Genomic DNA, 17,164 nt, shown 5'->3' with positions numbered 1-17,164 from the left:
TGTGTAGAGCCCAGAATCACATTAGATAATCCACCCAGGGGTGAGAAATGGGTTACAAAATCGTGGGATAAAAATTATAGGGAAACAATTCCTTGATCCTGTAAGCAATGTCAGATAACCCAAACTATATTCTCTAAGCACACATAACAGATGAATAACTGATCATTTGTTTGGGGTAAAAGGAGGGAATCCAGATGCTGTCTGTTGATGCGGAATGGTTCATAAATCACACTTATATGTACCAACTCCACTTTATCATCAATGCATTCTTTAAACTGTACCCTGATCCAAATCAACTCTGTGTTGCTGAGCCAAGAGTTCAGTTCTTTCATTCTTTCATGACTGTGGGTTGTTGATTTGGGCTTGTTGTACCAACTTGGCACAATCTTAACCAAAAATGCCCCCCCCCCCCTCCTCCTTTTAAAGCAAATTAATTGTGCTGAATAAATCATTCAAGTCCAACTCCAACTTCCAAATTCATCCTTCATCCACAGTAGCGTGAGTAGTAAGTGATTTTCAAAATAGATAATACTTTCAGATGGCCAACCTTCCTTCAACTCAAGTCAAATAATTAATCTGTTCCCATCCTGATCTGCTTATTAAAGAGTTCTTTAATAAGCAGCAAAAAAACTGTTTTTTTTTTTACTAACAATATATAAATGTATCACTTACATTACACAACATTTAAATTAAAGCGGGTCATACAATATTCAGAGAAATGCTACAATATCCTGCTCAGTGAACCTAAAAAACGCTTTTCAGGTGGACGCTTTTCAGACAGGGCATTAGTCCGACATTCATCCGCATGTCGGACTAGCGTCTGCTCCCGCGCTTGCGGAACTTATGGTTAGGTTAGGAGATGAGCGGGCTGTATTTTGCGTGTCTTAAGTACCAGGTCTTATTACTTAACCTGGAGGCGTGGTCAATGCTCTTTGGCCACTCAGAATAGCCAAATGGCATTGATCACGCCTCCAGGTCTTAAGTTAAGTAATAAGACCTGGTACTTAAGACACGCAAAATACAGCCCCCGTGATTTATCAGCTTCAATTTGATATTGTTACAGTTTCAATTTAAATTTTGTTTCATCATGCTTGACTGTATCACTATTGTGTATCCTGCTGAGATCTCTCTCCTCATTGGATAGAATTGGTATTCTGACCTGAACATTTATTTTATTTACTTTTAACATATATTTTAACTGGAGAGGAAACTCCACTAACCATAACCATTCTATACAAATAGCATACAGAAACCTCAAGTCTACTACACTTTTCCAGTTAATATGACATGATCGATCAAGTACATTATTTGGATACTAGCCACAATGGGGCATTTCAGTTTACCAAGTACTTATAACATCACTAACCCTGCCATTTGGTGCTTGGCTCTTCTTGATATTACACCTCAGTAGTTTTTGACTACCGGTACTTCAACAAGTCTGCACTGGATCAGTTAAGTTGTGAACTTGTGATCAGCAATGACATTTTAAATGGTAGTTAAATTGATATGTAGTGATGTAATTGATTCAGTATCAGGCCAACGTATGCCCAGCTCTAGTCTCTATAAACTAGTAGTCAGTCAGTGCTGTTCTTGCCTGCAACATTAAAGTAGGGGTGTCATTCAAAGCAGCTGAACTGCACAGTCAATGTAAAAGTTTTCTATTTCTTAACACATAATTATGCAAATATAACAGTGGATGGCAAATTTCTATGGCTCTGGAAATGGGTTCACTTCACTACTACTGGATGCTCTACCCGTACATGCGACGTGATTGCCATCTTGTGGCGAAATGGATGTAGCGTAGGTGGTGACTGAATCGATGTTCAAAAAAAGGAATTAATACTCTAAGTATGTAATCAACAACAAACAAATATTGATCATTGACTACGTGTATGAGGGCCTCATTCTCTCGTGTGCCGGTGTAGTTGTGCTTGAAATGTACTGTAATTCTGCAAACTTAATAAATATTTCAATCAATCAATCCATATTCCGGGTGAGCTGACTGGGGCTGAGGCCCGCCCATAACGTGATACCGTCATACAACGTGCAGTAGCCCCCCCCCCCCAAAAAACAAAACAAACATGGTGGGGACTGGGCAAGAAAAGTAGATAGTGATCTGTTTAAAGCTGATTTCTTTTCACTTTGGACTTTGCTTCAACAATGGCGAATACTATTTTAATTCACAACAACTCGATCGTCTCATTGAGAGAAATGCCGTTCAGTCAACGCAGTCTTGAGGGTAAATCAGCTCTTAAAAAACTAGGAAGACCCACACCGAAGGTATTTATACAGCAAAAGGTCTCTGAAAAGAGAGACCGCTCGAGACTAGATGGGGACGGGGCTCGGCGATCATATATCCGTACATTTAACACAAGCTGGTACGAGAAGAAAAAGTGGCTGGCGGGATGCGACGTCGCCAACGCTCTGTTCTGCTTCCCGTGCCTCCTGATCCGCCCCGGAGAGGACCACGCGTGGACCTCCGCGGGCTTCACCGACATGCGCCACCTGTCGACGATGCTGAAGAAACACGAGATGTCAAAGATGCACATGGACAGCTGTCTCAAGCTGGCGTCTTTCGGACGGGTCTGTAATGGACATTTACATTTATATTCCTACCAGTACGAGTAAGACTACTACTAGTACGATTATTGATTCATTATATTCATTGTTCATCTTATTTTGAGTATTACTTTGATACCTTATGACTGTATTCTGAATCTGAACCATTGCAATTTATAACTGCACATTGTTAGGATTATATGTCTGGGGAAAATGCATTGGCTTTATTCAAGTGGAACCAGAGAATGGCCACCACTGATATGCCCTATACAATTACAGGGTGCCCTAGCAGAGAACGTAAACAACAAGGAAGATAAGGAGCCATCTGCATTAGTGTTCAGTGGGAAAGGAGAACTGCTTAGCCAAATACTGCAGCGTCAGTGTTGCTTGATTAATTAAATCCTTGGGGTTATGCCTTTCATCGTCCTGGAATCTACAGTATATGCAGGTTTTAACACTATGTTCGGCGCCAGTCTCCTGTTGCCTTCCGAGGCAACTGGACACTGTCCGTTTGAAATGCCTATTCTCATTTCAATCCATTACTCTCTTTACATTATATTATTGTCATATGTTGTATCAAATTAAACCTACTAAAGACATTTAGTTGCAATTCTTCATTCTCTCACAGAGGAAATATTTAATTTCCACAACAGGTCAACATCATCACACAGCTGGACGAGACCTACAGGGTGACCGTGTGTCGGCACAACTACGAGGTGAGCAGGAACCGACACGTCGTGGCCCGTCTCTTGGACTGTGTGAAGTTTAGTGGCGTGTTCGAGCTGGCCCTACGAGATGACAACGAGACGCGCTCCTCCTCTGTAGGCCCTGGTGTTTTTCGCGGACTGGTCGACTTGGCATCGCTAGACGAGATGTTCGAGGAGCACGTCAAAACCGCCACGGTGTTCAAAGGCACATCGTCAAAGCCCGTGCAGAATGATCTACTGGACTGTATGCTGGCGGTCACCAGGGAGCGCATCGTGGAGGAGGTGAAATCGGCTAGATTTGTGGCGATTCAAGCAGACGAGACCCAGGACATTTCCGCACAGTCTCAGCTGGCCCTCGTGCTGAGATACATAGACGGGAACCATTCCGTGCAAGAGCGTTTCTTTGAGTTCATCCCCATCTCTGAGTCCGTTTCCAGTGCAATTTTGGAGAGACTGGAAACTCTTTTCACCAACGATGACAGAGGTAAGCTCATCGCGCAGGCATATGACGGGGCCAGTGTGGGGCAGCAAGAGATGGTTGGTGGTGTGCAGCAGAAGGTGCGGGAACATTACGAGAATGCACACTATGTGCACAGCTATGCACACGAGCTGAATCTGGTGATGCAGCAAGCCACCTCAAATATCGCGGCGGTGAGAGTCTTCTTCTCTGAACTGGGTGGCATCGCCAGTTTCTTTACTCGGTCGCCCAAACACATTGCCATTCTCGACCAGGTCGTTGCACAGAGGCTGCCCGCAGTGTTGCGCACGAGATGGAACTTCGACAGCGAAATCGTCAGCACCGTCTATCTGAACCAAGAAGTCCTCATGGAGTGCTTTGAAGTCATCAGGTCAGCCAGCGTATTCGATGGCACCACAGTGAGGGAGGCGTCTGGATTCACCCGGATGCTGCAGGATGAGGAGTTCCACTTTTTCCTGCAGCTCTTTCATCAAATCATGCCCCACGTTAACATGTTGTACCAGCTGCTGCAGAGCAAGGCCATTAACGCAGTCGTCATCCAGCAGGCCCTCAATACATTCACAAGCAATGTACAGGCCATAAGGTCAGATCACCTACTGTAGTACTGTTCCAGCTGCAAGCAACTCTTCGATGCTATTTTTAATATCTGGCATCTAGAGTAGAGTTGCAATACCAAACCGTGACAGCCCATACATCCAAACAGAAAAGTCTGAAATTATTGTATTAAACAATGTTAAACTCACCAACATCTAACATTGCAGCTGTACAGAAAGCGTGGATAAGTTGGATTATCCTCTTTGTATCTGCCAAGTTATTGTTTAATAGAAATCCACCATAGTAATGTTATGAGCTACTTTCAGATCTATATTTTCTGTTTGGATGAATGGGCTACCAAAGGTTGGGATTGCAATTCTAGATGCCAGATATTAAAAATAGCATCTATGAGTTGCTTGCGGCTAGTATTGTTCATACTGAGTCAATATTAGAACGGTCGGAACCAAATGTGTGCAACTGTGATATAGGCTTATAATAACAGTTAAACTGACACAACAGTTTTTATATTTTCCCAGCCATTCCCAGACTCTCATTGACTCTGACTAACTGATTATCATTCCCATTAAAATAGACAGTTTGCATTAATTCTAAGACAGGAATTGTAGGTATTGGCATGGCAATGACATACTGTACTGTCTTGTTCATATACTAACAAACACTGTTGTTCTGTCTACCTTCAGGGACCAAGCACAGCAGAAAGTACCAAAAACTGAAGACGTACAATCACGGACGGCCTTCGGAGAACAAGAGAAGCAGATGCTGTGTAAAGCGGTACAGCTTTCAGTTAACTTGTCCTATTGCATTTTTTAATGTCATTTACATTAGACTTCAAATAATGTGTTTAATCTCTGAATGGATAAAATTGATATCCCAACCCGAAAATGTGGCTATTTAATGGAGAGAGAGACCCCGGTTGCTGAACAAACACTTTATACTATGATAACTATCAAAGTAGAGCTCCAGAGTGGGGTCAGTTAACAGTGAGAACCAGTCATAAAAAAGGTTGATCAAGCTGTGGGCTAGCACATGAGAATTGAGACGCACATTGAGAATGCATTGAAATGACATTAAAGCCTCACTATATAACTTTTTAATGAATAAGATGTATGGTAGTGTATGTTAATACAATATGACTTATACAATTGGGGTGGTTGTATTTTGTCTCCCTGCTCTTCTATTGAGACATTTAGATCATGTCAAAGGTGATGGCACACCTAGACATTAATTTTGAACTGATTCAATTTATTCCCCGAGCAAGCTCTATTAGGTCAATGGTAAAAATGTCAGCACTTGCACAGGATATCGGGTTCAAATCCAGGGTAGAAGATGAAAGTTACATAGTGTAGCTTTAACATTGAAGTCAATGAGACCATGTTGGTGTGCCTAGTAGGCTACACGGCAACACCATACAATGGCCAGTCGCTTCTCGCGAGCATTCTTTTCTGGATTGAGTCAATCCAATCCACTTTGTTTATAAAGCACATTTAACACAACAGAGTTGAAACAAAGTGTAATAAATACAAATAAAATACCAAGGGCGAAAACAACAATACAAAAACAGGGCAACATAAAGCAGCAACTTTTAATCAGCAACTGCCAACAAGTGAGCTTTCAGACGTGATTTATTAAACACAGGCAAGGTCTGAGAAGCTCTAACATGAGGTGGAAGTTCATTCCAGTGTGGGTGGCGCACTGGCACTACAACGTAAAATGATCTATCGTCCCAGATTTCAGCTTAGATTTTTAGGGATCTTAAGAAGTGACTGGTCACTGGTCAGTCGACCTCAGGACCCTTGTGGCCTTGTCGATTGGTGAAGCCCCAGCAGCCTGGGAAGCTATGGACAATCGGCCGACATTTGTACTTTGTAATTTGTACAGTGTGTACTGTAGCAAAATTAAAATACCAAGTTATTGTAGAAATGTTACATTTATTATTGATATATATATGATATTTGTATTTAGGTCCAAGTTTAAGTGTAGCCTGTTGTAGCCATAATAAACGGCCACCATTTTGTACTTTAGTACAGTGTTATTTAAGTGTAGCAAAATTAAAATACAAAGGTAGTGTTTCTTTTTGGTGTAAAGGAATTAAAATACGAAAGAAGTGTTTCAAAATGAAACACTACCTTTGTATTTTAATTTCTAATATGTGCTGTGCACGTGCTGTCCTGTCTTCCTGTGTGGCTACGCATGAAGGGGCGTCATTTACTCAAAGCGGAAAATAAATCCATGCTCGCTGGCCAGTCAGATTTCAGAGTTACATGGTAGTCAATCTGAGAACCCATCGGCAATACAGTATATATATATAGTTATACATAATTATAAAAAGTATATGATTTTAATTAATACATATTTTGTTTATTTTTTTTGACAGGTCTGCGACACTATCCTGACCCACGCCACACAAAGGTTCTCCTTCACTGACCACCTTGTATGTGCCACACTGCTCCAAGGATACATGTTTAAAGACCACCGCCGTAGGTTCCCTGTCGAGGCTCTGAACGTCGCCGGGAGAGCATACCCCATGCTGAACACGGCCCAACTCAAGACCGAACTGTCCCTGATATACGACAGTCCCGAGTTCAAAGGCTGCTGTGGCGCAATGGCGCTCTATCAGCTTCTCCTGGTGTATGACCTCCAGGAGACCTTTTCTGAGACCGTGGCTCTGTTGAACATCCTCATAGCCACTCCCATGACAACGGCCGAAGCCGAGAGACGTTTCCCCACCTTAAAGAGAATCAAGGCATTCCTGAGAAACACAATGGGACAGGAACGTTTGAATGCACTCGCCATGCTCTCCATGGAGAGGGAACTCATTCAGAACATTCCGGATTTCAATGAAAGTGTCATTGATAAGTTTGCTGCTTTGAAGGACAGACAAGCAAAATTCCAGTATAGGTGAGACATGTAAATTGGAGGTGAAGTGCTGGCGCTAACAGTCATTGTTATGGAGCGGCGCCAAAACTCTTATTTGTTGACGAAATTGACAGCATACTTAGTCTTAGTTTACATCATGGCTTAGTTTATATTTCGTTTTTATTTAGTTTTTGTGATGAAAAAGGTAGTCAACGAAAAAATTTCGTCATGGTTTTAGTTGACGAAATGAACACACAAATGAACACATGCACTCTGTTGTGCTTTGTATTTGTTTGTGCATTTTGAGTCCTTCAGAGCAGTGGTTCTCAAACTGTGACAAATGACAAAGAAACGGCCACCATCGGCCAACATTGGTCAAGTATTACCTCAGAAAGGAGTTAGGTTAGTGGTTCAAAATCAAGTTTAGGTTTAGGATCCGTCCATCTTCAACCGCTTATCCGGAATCGGGTCACAGCGGTAACAGTTGCATAACACATAACAAAGTCATGATCACTGTTTTGTCAGGACATCAGAGACACACAGCATTAAACTACATGCTACAAGTACATCTCATCTACAGTGTAGAATATCATGTTTTATTGTGCACCTTATTCATACTGTATCATTCCCTGCTCTTCGGTTATCTGTTATGACTCGCATATCTTATGGTGACATAATGTGACATCCGACATATGTCATCTATGTCAGTGCTTCTCAAAAATTTTCCCCCAAATTGATATAATTACATTTGACCGTCGACCCCATTTGAAAAGATTTACTGTCAGGGACACCAGGGAATGGATCTAATACATGTGTATTCTTTTTGAACAGAAAGCAAAATAAAATAGTGCTTAACCCATTTAGACCTGACATCGAAATTTCAAAAAGAAAATCCTCAATATTTCATATCAAGGACCCCAAAGAATATAAAAATATTAAATAAAACAAATTCCAAATGTGCGCCACATTTTTTTCAAAAATAGCAGACCTACAAACTCATAGCCACTCGGTGGCGCGCTATGAGCTTGTAGATCACACGTGATCAGACGTTGTGAGCTTGTACATATAGAATCTCACAAATATTAGTATTTTGCTGAGAAAATGTCAAATGGGATTCTGCGTTTGGTACATTTAAGTGTTTAAGTACCTGTACTTTTAAACTTTTACTTGGGATTTCTTTTGAATACAGGACTTTTAGTATACTGCGAGATCAGAACAAGCAGAGTAAGTATGGGTGTGCAGTATAGTCCGCAAACAAGAAGGTAAATACATAAATATTATTAGATTGCAGAGAGGACAATGTAGTGCCTCAAAGATGCCAGGTAAACGATGAACCAACCAAGCATGATGAAGCATCTGTCCAAATGACAAGAAATATCTTAACATTTTGTGCTCAAGAAAGAAATAATCTAAAAGTAACAAAAACATGGGGACATATATCTGCATATTAAACTTCCATCAATCAAATAAAGAATACATAAACATACCGTGCGTACATATACTATACTATGCATGTACTGTATATAGCCTACCTGGCTGTTATCTTTATAATATATATTTTAGTTTGGCCTGTCATCCAGGCACCTTGGCGGCTGGTAAGCCAGCAGGTTCGAGTCCTGATCCCGACGAACTTTGCTGTGTGTGTCCTCCCCCATCTCTCTCCCGTTTCCTGTCTACCCTGTCTATCATCTGTCAAATAAAGGCAAAATATATACTGAACCACTTGAACCCCAGCATCCATATTCTGGGGGGGAACATTAGCCAAAAAATAGCAGTTCTACGTTTGTGGTACTTCGACTTAAGTAACAAATCGGAGTACCGGTAGTTCTCCTACTGTCCGTTATCCTTGGGGCATGCAGTGTCCTGATACTGTATGGTGTCACAGTTAGGTGAGTGCTTATAAGTCCAGCTCATTCTGATTATTAACATTCAGCTCAGAAGCAACAAGCCAACAGGAAAAACACAAGTTGGAACGTGAGTCCATTTTCATGTTAAATTTAATATGATTTGATATAATGTTCACTTTAGCAAACTTTAATTGTAGTTTAGTACCATTTGATGGTGAAGCAGAATGCAGGCTAGAGCTAATACTTTATAAAAGAAACATACGATCACAGTCCACAAACTGTTTGCAAAAGAAAAAGGTAGAGGTGTACAGTTATGCAATAATGTTAAAAGGATAACTTAATTCTGTTTGTAGATGAATATGTATTTCCTTGCTGCTCCCTGTGTCCATACTGGTTCTTATGGCCTGGCTGGTAACTTATCAAGTATAAAGTAAGTACTTCTCACACGGTGTGACTGCTGAGGCAAGTCCTGACTCCTGATGTGACAACCACACATTATCATTACAACAGATATAGGCTATAACTATATGTCGGGTTTTTGTTTGTTGTCTTCACCAGCCGAAGGCATGGGGAGAGTATGTTTTGCACTCCGTCCGTTGACTTGATCGCAGCCAAACTCTGCACACACAGTCTCTGGATGTCAGAGCTGAACCTCTGCCCCAATTGTTTTACATGGGCCTGTTATAGCGCCACCAGGAGGCCGATATTTGCAAAACACATTTTTTGACATTACACCTACAGATTTTGTCCAAACATCATGCAAATTGGTACACCGTCTCTCTATAGCCATTCAACGAAACTGCCTGCTCTTTCAGATTTTTCATACTCCTTCCTGATCGGCTAAGATTGGCTTCCAAAGTTCGCATGAGTGTTCAGTTTTGAACAAAATGCCACAAATCATGAATACATTGTGTGATTTCCGTGAAATTGTGCATGCACATTCCCACTATAGGTCGAGGAACAAATGTCACTTGAATCAGCCTCATGGTGGCGCTATAACTGGCCTATTTGTGGGTTTTTTTACACAGATCTGTCTAAAACATTGTACACTAGAAGAGGCCAAGGAAAAACCATTGTAACCCTGTAATCTGCTCTTTATAGCGCCACCAGGAGGCCCACATGTAAAACACGTTTTTTTATATTACTCCTTCAGATTTCATCCAAATGTCACGCTAATCTGTACACATGATCTCTATAGTCATGTGATCAAGACGGGTCTGTTTGATTTCTCATATTCCATCCTGATTGCAGGCTTCTAACATTTACAGGAGTGGCCCGTTTTGTACAAAATGCTGCAAAACATGAACACAGCGTCCGATTGCGGTGACACTGTGCATGCACATTCCCACTAGGCTGAGGAAGAAATGCCACTTGACTTTTCTTTAAATGCTCCTATCCTGATGGAGACCTGTCACCTGTGCCCCCAAGGGGCACTTTTTCTTTAGCAGCTATTTTTGGTGTGAGACATGATGTGCAACCATGGTATAAATCAGGCTTTTAGTGCAAGCAGGTCTTGGCCTTCTTTGGCTGAGCCGTCATGTTTACCTAGAGACCCCATGGTAACCACAAGGTTGCCAGTTCGAACCCAGGCTCCCCCAGAGTCAGTGTCGAAGTGTCCTTGAGCAAGACACTGAACCCTTAATTACTCCTGATGTGCTGGTTGGCGCCCTGTATGGTTTCCGCTGCCATCAGTGTATGGGTGAATGTAATGCACAATCTATGTAAAGCGCCTTGGATAAAGGCGCTATATAAATGCACCATTTACCATTTACCTTACATAAGTAGTTTGTCCACCTGTCCCGTTGAGCCCCGTAAGTAATGTAAGCTGTTCTTCCCAGGCAAGCCAACCCTTTGGAAGATGAGTCCCAGTCAAATTCGGATGTGGAGGAATCTTGTGACTTGCCCAGTGAAGAAGAGGAAGCTCTCTACAGTGCAACACCTCCCATGTCCGGCAAACAACGGAACAGTCAGGCACTACAGTGGTCTACACTGTCTCTCCTTATGCCTGCCACACACACACACACACACACACACACACACACACACACACACACACCCCTTGAGGATAAACACACCCAAGTTGAGGCATTCAATTTAGTCTGTTTAGATTATTTCATTTGGACGGATGCTCTGCCGAAAGGTAGCTATTTGAAGTAAGCCAGAGTCAACGGGTGGGGATATGAGAACAGCTGCATAAATTGGCATCGTTAAGGCCTGCATGGCAACAGTTGTGTTGCGTCATGTGATTTCACACCAGAAGATATAAGATGATATACACCGTGTTGAAAAGGACTGTAGACCTAGAGAGAGACGAGGAGAGCGAGAAAGAGACTTAGACACAGACCAGACCCGTGTACAGACAGAGTGATGTTGTGTTGGACCGTCGCCAAACAGGAGGACCAAAGCGAGCCTTTCATGCTGCTGTAGCAGTGAGGAACAAACTGTATTCCTTTGGAGGCCGCTGTGCTAAATGGACCCATGGCGACGTGAAACGGATGATGGAAGTGTATAACACTGTAGACAAATGGATCTGCAACAACATGGAACAGAGGATGGATGTCCATGTCTTCAGTACAGAGTCTTTATGCTGGAAGAATTTACCTCCAGTGGAACCTGAAAGAGGAGACGGTCACCATGAGGCGCCACTCAGGAGCTGTCACACAGCTGTGCTGATAGAAGATACAGTCTACATCTGGGGAGGGTTGCCTTACTACAATGTGCTTTATGCATTTGATGTCGACGCCCAAATATGGTTTAAACCCAAGGTTTCTGGGTCTGTTCCAGAGATTTGGAACCACTCAGCCTGTGCGTTGGGGATGGTCATGTTTATTCATGGAGGATTCATCCATCTGACTGGATGGACTAATGACATCTACAAGTTGGACACCAGCACCATGGTCTGGACTTTAATTAACACCAGAGGCACTGCACCACCTCCTACATTATGTCACTCTGCCACCATCATTGGGACAAAGATGTTTGTATTTGGGGGAGTATGTCACGGCAACAGCATCAGAGTGTTTGACACAGAGACAAACTCATGGATGAACACACCTTCTACACAGCCGCTGGAATCATTCAGACTTCACCTACAATGGAGAGCTGTACATATATGGTGGTAAAACTAGCGCTAAAAAGATCTACAATGATCTGTGGAAATTCAGTCCAGAAACCAACTCCTGGAAGAAGGTTGAGCCCAAGGGTATCAGACCGTCTCCATCATATATAATGGTGGGAGATCGTAACATCCTCTTTGGAGGAGACAACACCCATGATGGCCTGTATGTCTTAGACTTCAGTCCTAGCCTCAAGGCATTATGTAAGCTAGCAGTTATTCAGTACGGTCTGGATCAGTCTGGACTCCCACACAACATCAGGTGGGAACTGGCAGCCATGACCAAAAAAAGCATAAAAAACAACACCTCAGCCAACTAAGATACAGAATCTGTGACAGGGTCGATTCCCTGTGGATCTCAGTTGTTGTTCTCAATGCTGTCATATTGATGACATCTGTGAGGACTGTACACCAAACTCAGGAGTCACGTGTCAAAGTGTGCCAAAACAAGTGGCGTTTAATTCACAGAATTTTACATTTACAACTGTTTTTCTCTTGCAGGTTCAACGTAAACAGTTCTTTCTTTCCACATGTAGGGGTCGCAAAGTAGTGCAAATGTTCCAGATACAATACAAATAAAAAAGGTATATAAATGCGAACAAGAAAAAGTAAAAAAAACAAAAAACAGTTGAGCAGTGACAGATAGTTATATACAAACAAAACAAAGACAACAGGACAGACACTCTTGCTCTCAGACTTTCCTAACAAGTTGTTCTGCCCTCTTAGTCGTATATCAACTGATTTTTTTTTTTTTTTATATGAAAAAAGAAAGAAAGAAAAAACACTCAGTTCAGGAGTTGAGGAATTCCTGCAGCTCTTTCATCAAATCATGCCCCACGTTAACACGCTGGTGCTGCAGAGGAAGACCATTAACACAGTCATCATCCAACATACATTCACAAGCAATGCACAGGCCATAAGGTCAGATCACCTACTGTAGTACTGTTCTAACTGCAAGCAACTCTTAAATGCTATTTTCCAATATCTGGCATTTAGAGTAGAGTTGCAATACCAACCCATGACAGCCCAGGCATACATCCAAACAGAAAAGTCTGAAATGATTGTATTAAACAACGTTAAACTCACGACACCATAGACATGTTATGAGCTACTTTCAGATTTGGATGAATGGGCTAGATGCCAAATATTAAAAATAGTTGCTTGCGGCTAGTATTGTTCATACTGAGTCAATATTAGAACCATCAGAACCAAATGTATGTCACTGTGATAGGCTCACGCAACAGTTCTTATATTTTCCCAGCCATTCCCAGACAGTATAGGCTACTATATTTAAAATAGACAGTTTGCATTACTTAAGCTTTTCTAAGACAGGAATTGTAGGTATTGGCATGGCAATGACATACTGTACTGTCTTGTTCATATACTAACAAACACTGTTGTTCTGTCTACCTTCAGGGACCAAGCACAGCAGCAAGTACCAAAAACTGAAGACACACAATCACGGAGGGTCTTCGGAGAAAAAGAGAAGCAAATGCTGTGTAAAGCGGTACAGCTTTCAGTTAACTTGTCCTATTGCATTTTCAAATGTCATTTATATTAGACTTCAAATACAGTATGTGTTTAATCTCTAACCAATTGGTATCCCAACCCAAAAATGTGGCTATTTAATGGAGAGATGGAGAGAGAGAGACCCCTGTTGCTGAACAAACTTTATACTATGATAACTATCAAAATAGAGCTCCAGAGTGGGGTCAGTTAACAGTGAGATAAAAAAGGTTTATCAGGCTGTGGGCTATGTCAATGTCTCACATAGACATGAATTTTGAACTGATGATCAAGATTAAATATATCCCCTGAGCAAGCAGACAGACTCTAGTAGCTCAATGGTAAATATGTCAGCCCTTGCACAGGATAGGGTTCAAATCCAGGGTAGAAGAGGAAAGTTACAGTGTTGCTTTAACATTGAAGTCAATGAGACCATGTGGGTCACAGTGGGTGTGCCCAGTAGGCTACACGGCAACACCATACAATGGCCAGTCGCTTCTTCTCAGTTCTCGCGAGCATGCATTTCTTTTCGGGATTGAGTCAATCCAATCCAATGACCAGTCATTGTTATACAGTGGCGCCAAAACTCTTATTTGTTGACGAAATTGACAACATATTTAGTCTTAGTTTATATACATCATAGCTTAGTTTTTATTTAGTTTTCGTGGAGAAAAAAAAAAGTCAACGAACATTTTTCATCATGGTTTTAGTTGACGGAATTCAAAATATGATTTTAAATTAACTGTATATTGTTTGCTATGTTGTTGACAATCTGCTTTCATTTAGTATGTATTCATGTGATTGTGACAGTATGTGACACTTTTTTGGCTGTTTGAAATTGTGACCATTTTAACCAATTCAGATGCCATATTAAAAAAATTAAATTTATGTAATTTAACTTCGCAAGTGCTTTTATTTATGAACTTATTTTTTAACACAAGTAGGCTAAGGCTCTTATGTGTAGGACATGTTTTTCTCAAAGTTGTCTGTATATGACAAAGTTGGAGAACCACTGCTCTAGTCTAGGTCATGATTCCAGTCAAATGGAGAGTGGAGGATGTGAGATAGATTACTTGTGGGTCAGGTCTCAGGCAATCTGGGAACCCATCCCCCCAAAAAATCAGACCAGTCTGAAGCGAGTGGTGCAACAGCACCCCCTATTGGTACTCTAAACATTGGGACACAGGGACATAGTCACACAGGTTGGGACATAGGGACAAAGCTGTTCCTTGGAGTGGTTGCACTACTCAAAAATCGCTTGAATCTATTGACTGAGAGATTAGGTCTCAGGTCACTTTAGCCGTCAAAGTATAGGTCAACACAGGAAGTTGGTGGTTCAGTCAGTGTACAATACTGAGATGATAATCTGTAAATAAAGCATAATTGACAAGAGGTCAAGAAATGCAATATGTAACTAAAATCACACTCTTTTGTAGGTGAGTTTACTGTGCTATGAAAACAAAATTGTGCCATGTCTATATTTCCCCAGGAGGGGGTGTAATCTGCTAATATAAAATTATTTTGGTCACACTGAGAATTATGAAATTATGTTAGTGGAGCCTATAGCAAGATGTTTAGTACTGTTTTGTAGTGAAACATTTTGATGGCTCAAGTTTTGAAAAAATGATAATAAATCGGAGAATAGTCTGAAGAGCCCAGGTAGCGAGTTTGGTGTCAATTGAGCAAAAAATGTGGGAGGATAGCATCCCTACCAGCTCAAAGCAAAGCATCTTAACATTTCTGCTCACTTGGGCCTACATTTTTGTGAATGTGCCAAAGTCATTGTTGGTATAAATGAGTTGTTATGACTTTTCAAAGTTTTAAACTTTAGAGATGATTGTTGTAGCCACCAATATTATAGCCTATTAACCAGGCTACCAATATTATACCACAATGCCACTTGAGGAAGTTTGGCTTAATACTGTACCCATGTGCCAAGTTGAGTTTTGAAAGCCAGATTTCCAAAGAAGATGGAAATAAAAGATTGACTATGTAATGTGGTCTACTTTACAACTGTTTGCCCTTTACAGGGCTGGGCTGGGGTATCACAATAGCATTGTTTACATATAATCTATGACCCATCAACACCTCCCCCAGTGCCCCCCCCCCCCCCCCCCCCCCCCCCAGACTTGACATAAGAGTATTTGTGCTGCTAACATTTACACAATTATTCCACGTTTTTCCCAATTTTTTCTCTCCTATCTATTAGATCTACAAGCTCAGTTAGCTCACAACGCATCCAATGCGACAAGTTGATTTAAACTGATTAACTGATTTAGCTGGGGACCCCCTGGAACCCACTGATGGACCATTGGGCGTCCCCAGCCCAGACCCCACTTTGAGAACCACTGACCTTGGAGGGAGGAGGGGGGGTGGAGGGGAGGTGATGAGGATTGGAACAGCAGGGGTCCAGATACTGAGACAGGAGACCCAGACTGTCCTGCTGAGCTCTCTGGTGGAGGTTGATGAAGATGTAACTATGCATATCATTATCATGACTCATTACAATTCAATTATAACATTGTGAAGTGGGTCATTCTGCATAATGAGCACCTTTACATGTATTAGCCAGCCTACTATATTTAGATTCCAGTACCCAGACTTAGTAGTAGAGTACCGGTATTTCTACAGTGTGGGCCCTAAAACTAAGTTTTCTGTTAAAAAAAGTTAAAGTAATTGTAGTCTTTTTTAGTGTTTGTCAACTTCAGTATTAACCTCGATCGGTATAACTGTACGTCTCCTTTGTAAAGAGAAAATACATTTTCAGGTCGGGAATCGGAATACCAATTTTATCCAATCACGAGAGCGAACCCCATAAAGATAAATTAAAAGCATGTAAGCGTGTTGTCTTGTCTGCAAATGGACTCTCACGTCCATTGATGTTGTAGTCAAGCCCCCAGTAAGGCTATCCAACGTTGAAGATGCCACTACCTACTGGCGAAATGTGGAATTGCAGCACTTTAATGGAGGTGGACGGACGTTCATGACCTTCCGCTCGCTCGAGCCATTGAGTTATAATTATACTTCCAGCTGTCTTCCGGGTGCTTCAAAACGCCACTGAGCAACTTCCACTGAAATTAATAGCGGGGGGCGGGGCTAACGCTCAGGTTCGGTCTCTATCATTTAAAGCTCTATGGTTGTAGTAGACTAAAGGCTACTGCTGGTGGCCCTGGTGGTGTTGCCGTAGTAATGCAACCAGAATGCAACTCAGTGAGTTGCGAAAGATGGCGACCTCACAGTCAGAAGCGATACTCGACTGTGCCGCCGGCGGATCATAAAGTGCTCCAAAAAGGCTACATACTCGACACTCTTGCAAACATTTGATGGTGCAACGTGAACGTGAAGCCGGCCGGACATGGTTTCTTCCATGCACTTTTGACAGAAAGGAGCCCCTGCCTCGCTATGGAGCCTCCGGATCGGAACGAACCTAGCAGGTAAAAACCGACGAACACAAAAAAGACTACATTATCGGGACCTCTCGCGTGCCAAATAGTGAGCCTGAATGTAGACGCTTGTTGCCATGTCCGCTTATTACTTACAT

At 41.8% G+C, this 17,164-nt stretch overlaps 2 protein-coding genes across 3 annotated transcripts in view; both read left to right on the top strand.

The window, feature by feature from the left end:
- The first annotated feature begins 2,101 nt into the window (after positions 1-2,101).
- On the top strand, positions 2,102-8,731 carry LOC310865436 (zinc finger MYM-type protein 1-like). 2 transcript variants are annotated; one of them, XM_083774549.1, is made up of 5 exons: positions 2,102-2,583; positions 3,213-4,327; positions 4,980-5,070; positions 6,674-7,197; positions 8,345-8,731. In XM_083774549.1, exons 1-5 carry the CDS (start codon positions 2,161-2,163, stop codon positions 8,400-8,402), a joined length of 2,211 nt encoding a protein of 736 aa, XP_083630675.1. In that variant the 5' UTR covers positions 2,102-2,160; the 3' UTR covers positions 8,403-8,731. The 2 variants fall into 2 exon arrangements, with proteins under 2 accessions (XP_083630675.1, XP_083630676.1); XM_083774550.1 differs by lacking the exon at positions 8,345-8,731 and having other exon boundaries at positions 6,674-7,980.
- An 8,126-nt stretch (positions 8,732-16,857) lies between these two features.
- map3k4 (mitogen-activated protein kinase kinase kinase 4) overlaps positions 16,858-17,164 on the top strand; it is a 38,029-nt gene continuing 37,722 nt past the window's right edge. Inside the window, exon 1 of the mRNA XM_083774169.1 lies at positions 16,858-17,057. Within this exon, the coding sequence (XP_083630295.1) occupies positions 17,026-17,057 (32 nt within the window). The 5' untranslated portion in view covers positions 16,858-17,025. The remainder of the gene's footprint in view (positions 17,058-17,164) is intronic.

The sequence above is a fragment of the Protomyctophum parallelum genome (assembly GCF_964188405.1).
Source record: "Protomyctophum parallelum genome assembly, chromosome: 10".
NCBI lineage: Eukaryota > Metazoa > Chordata > Actinopteri > Myctophiformes > Myctophidae > Protomyctophum > Protomyctophum parallelum.
Note: the sequence above shows the minus strand (reverse complement) of the source record. Positions and strands in the feature narration are given on the sequence as shown.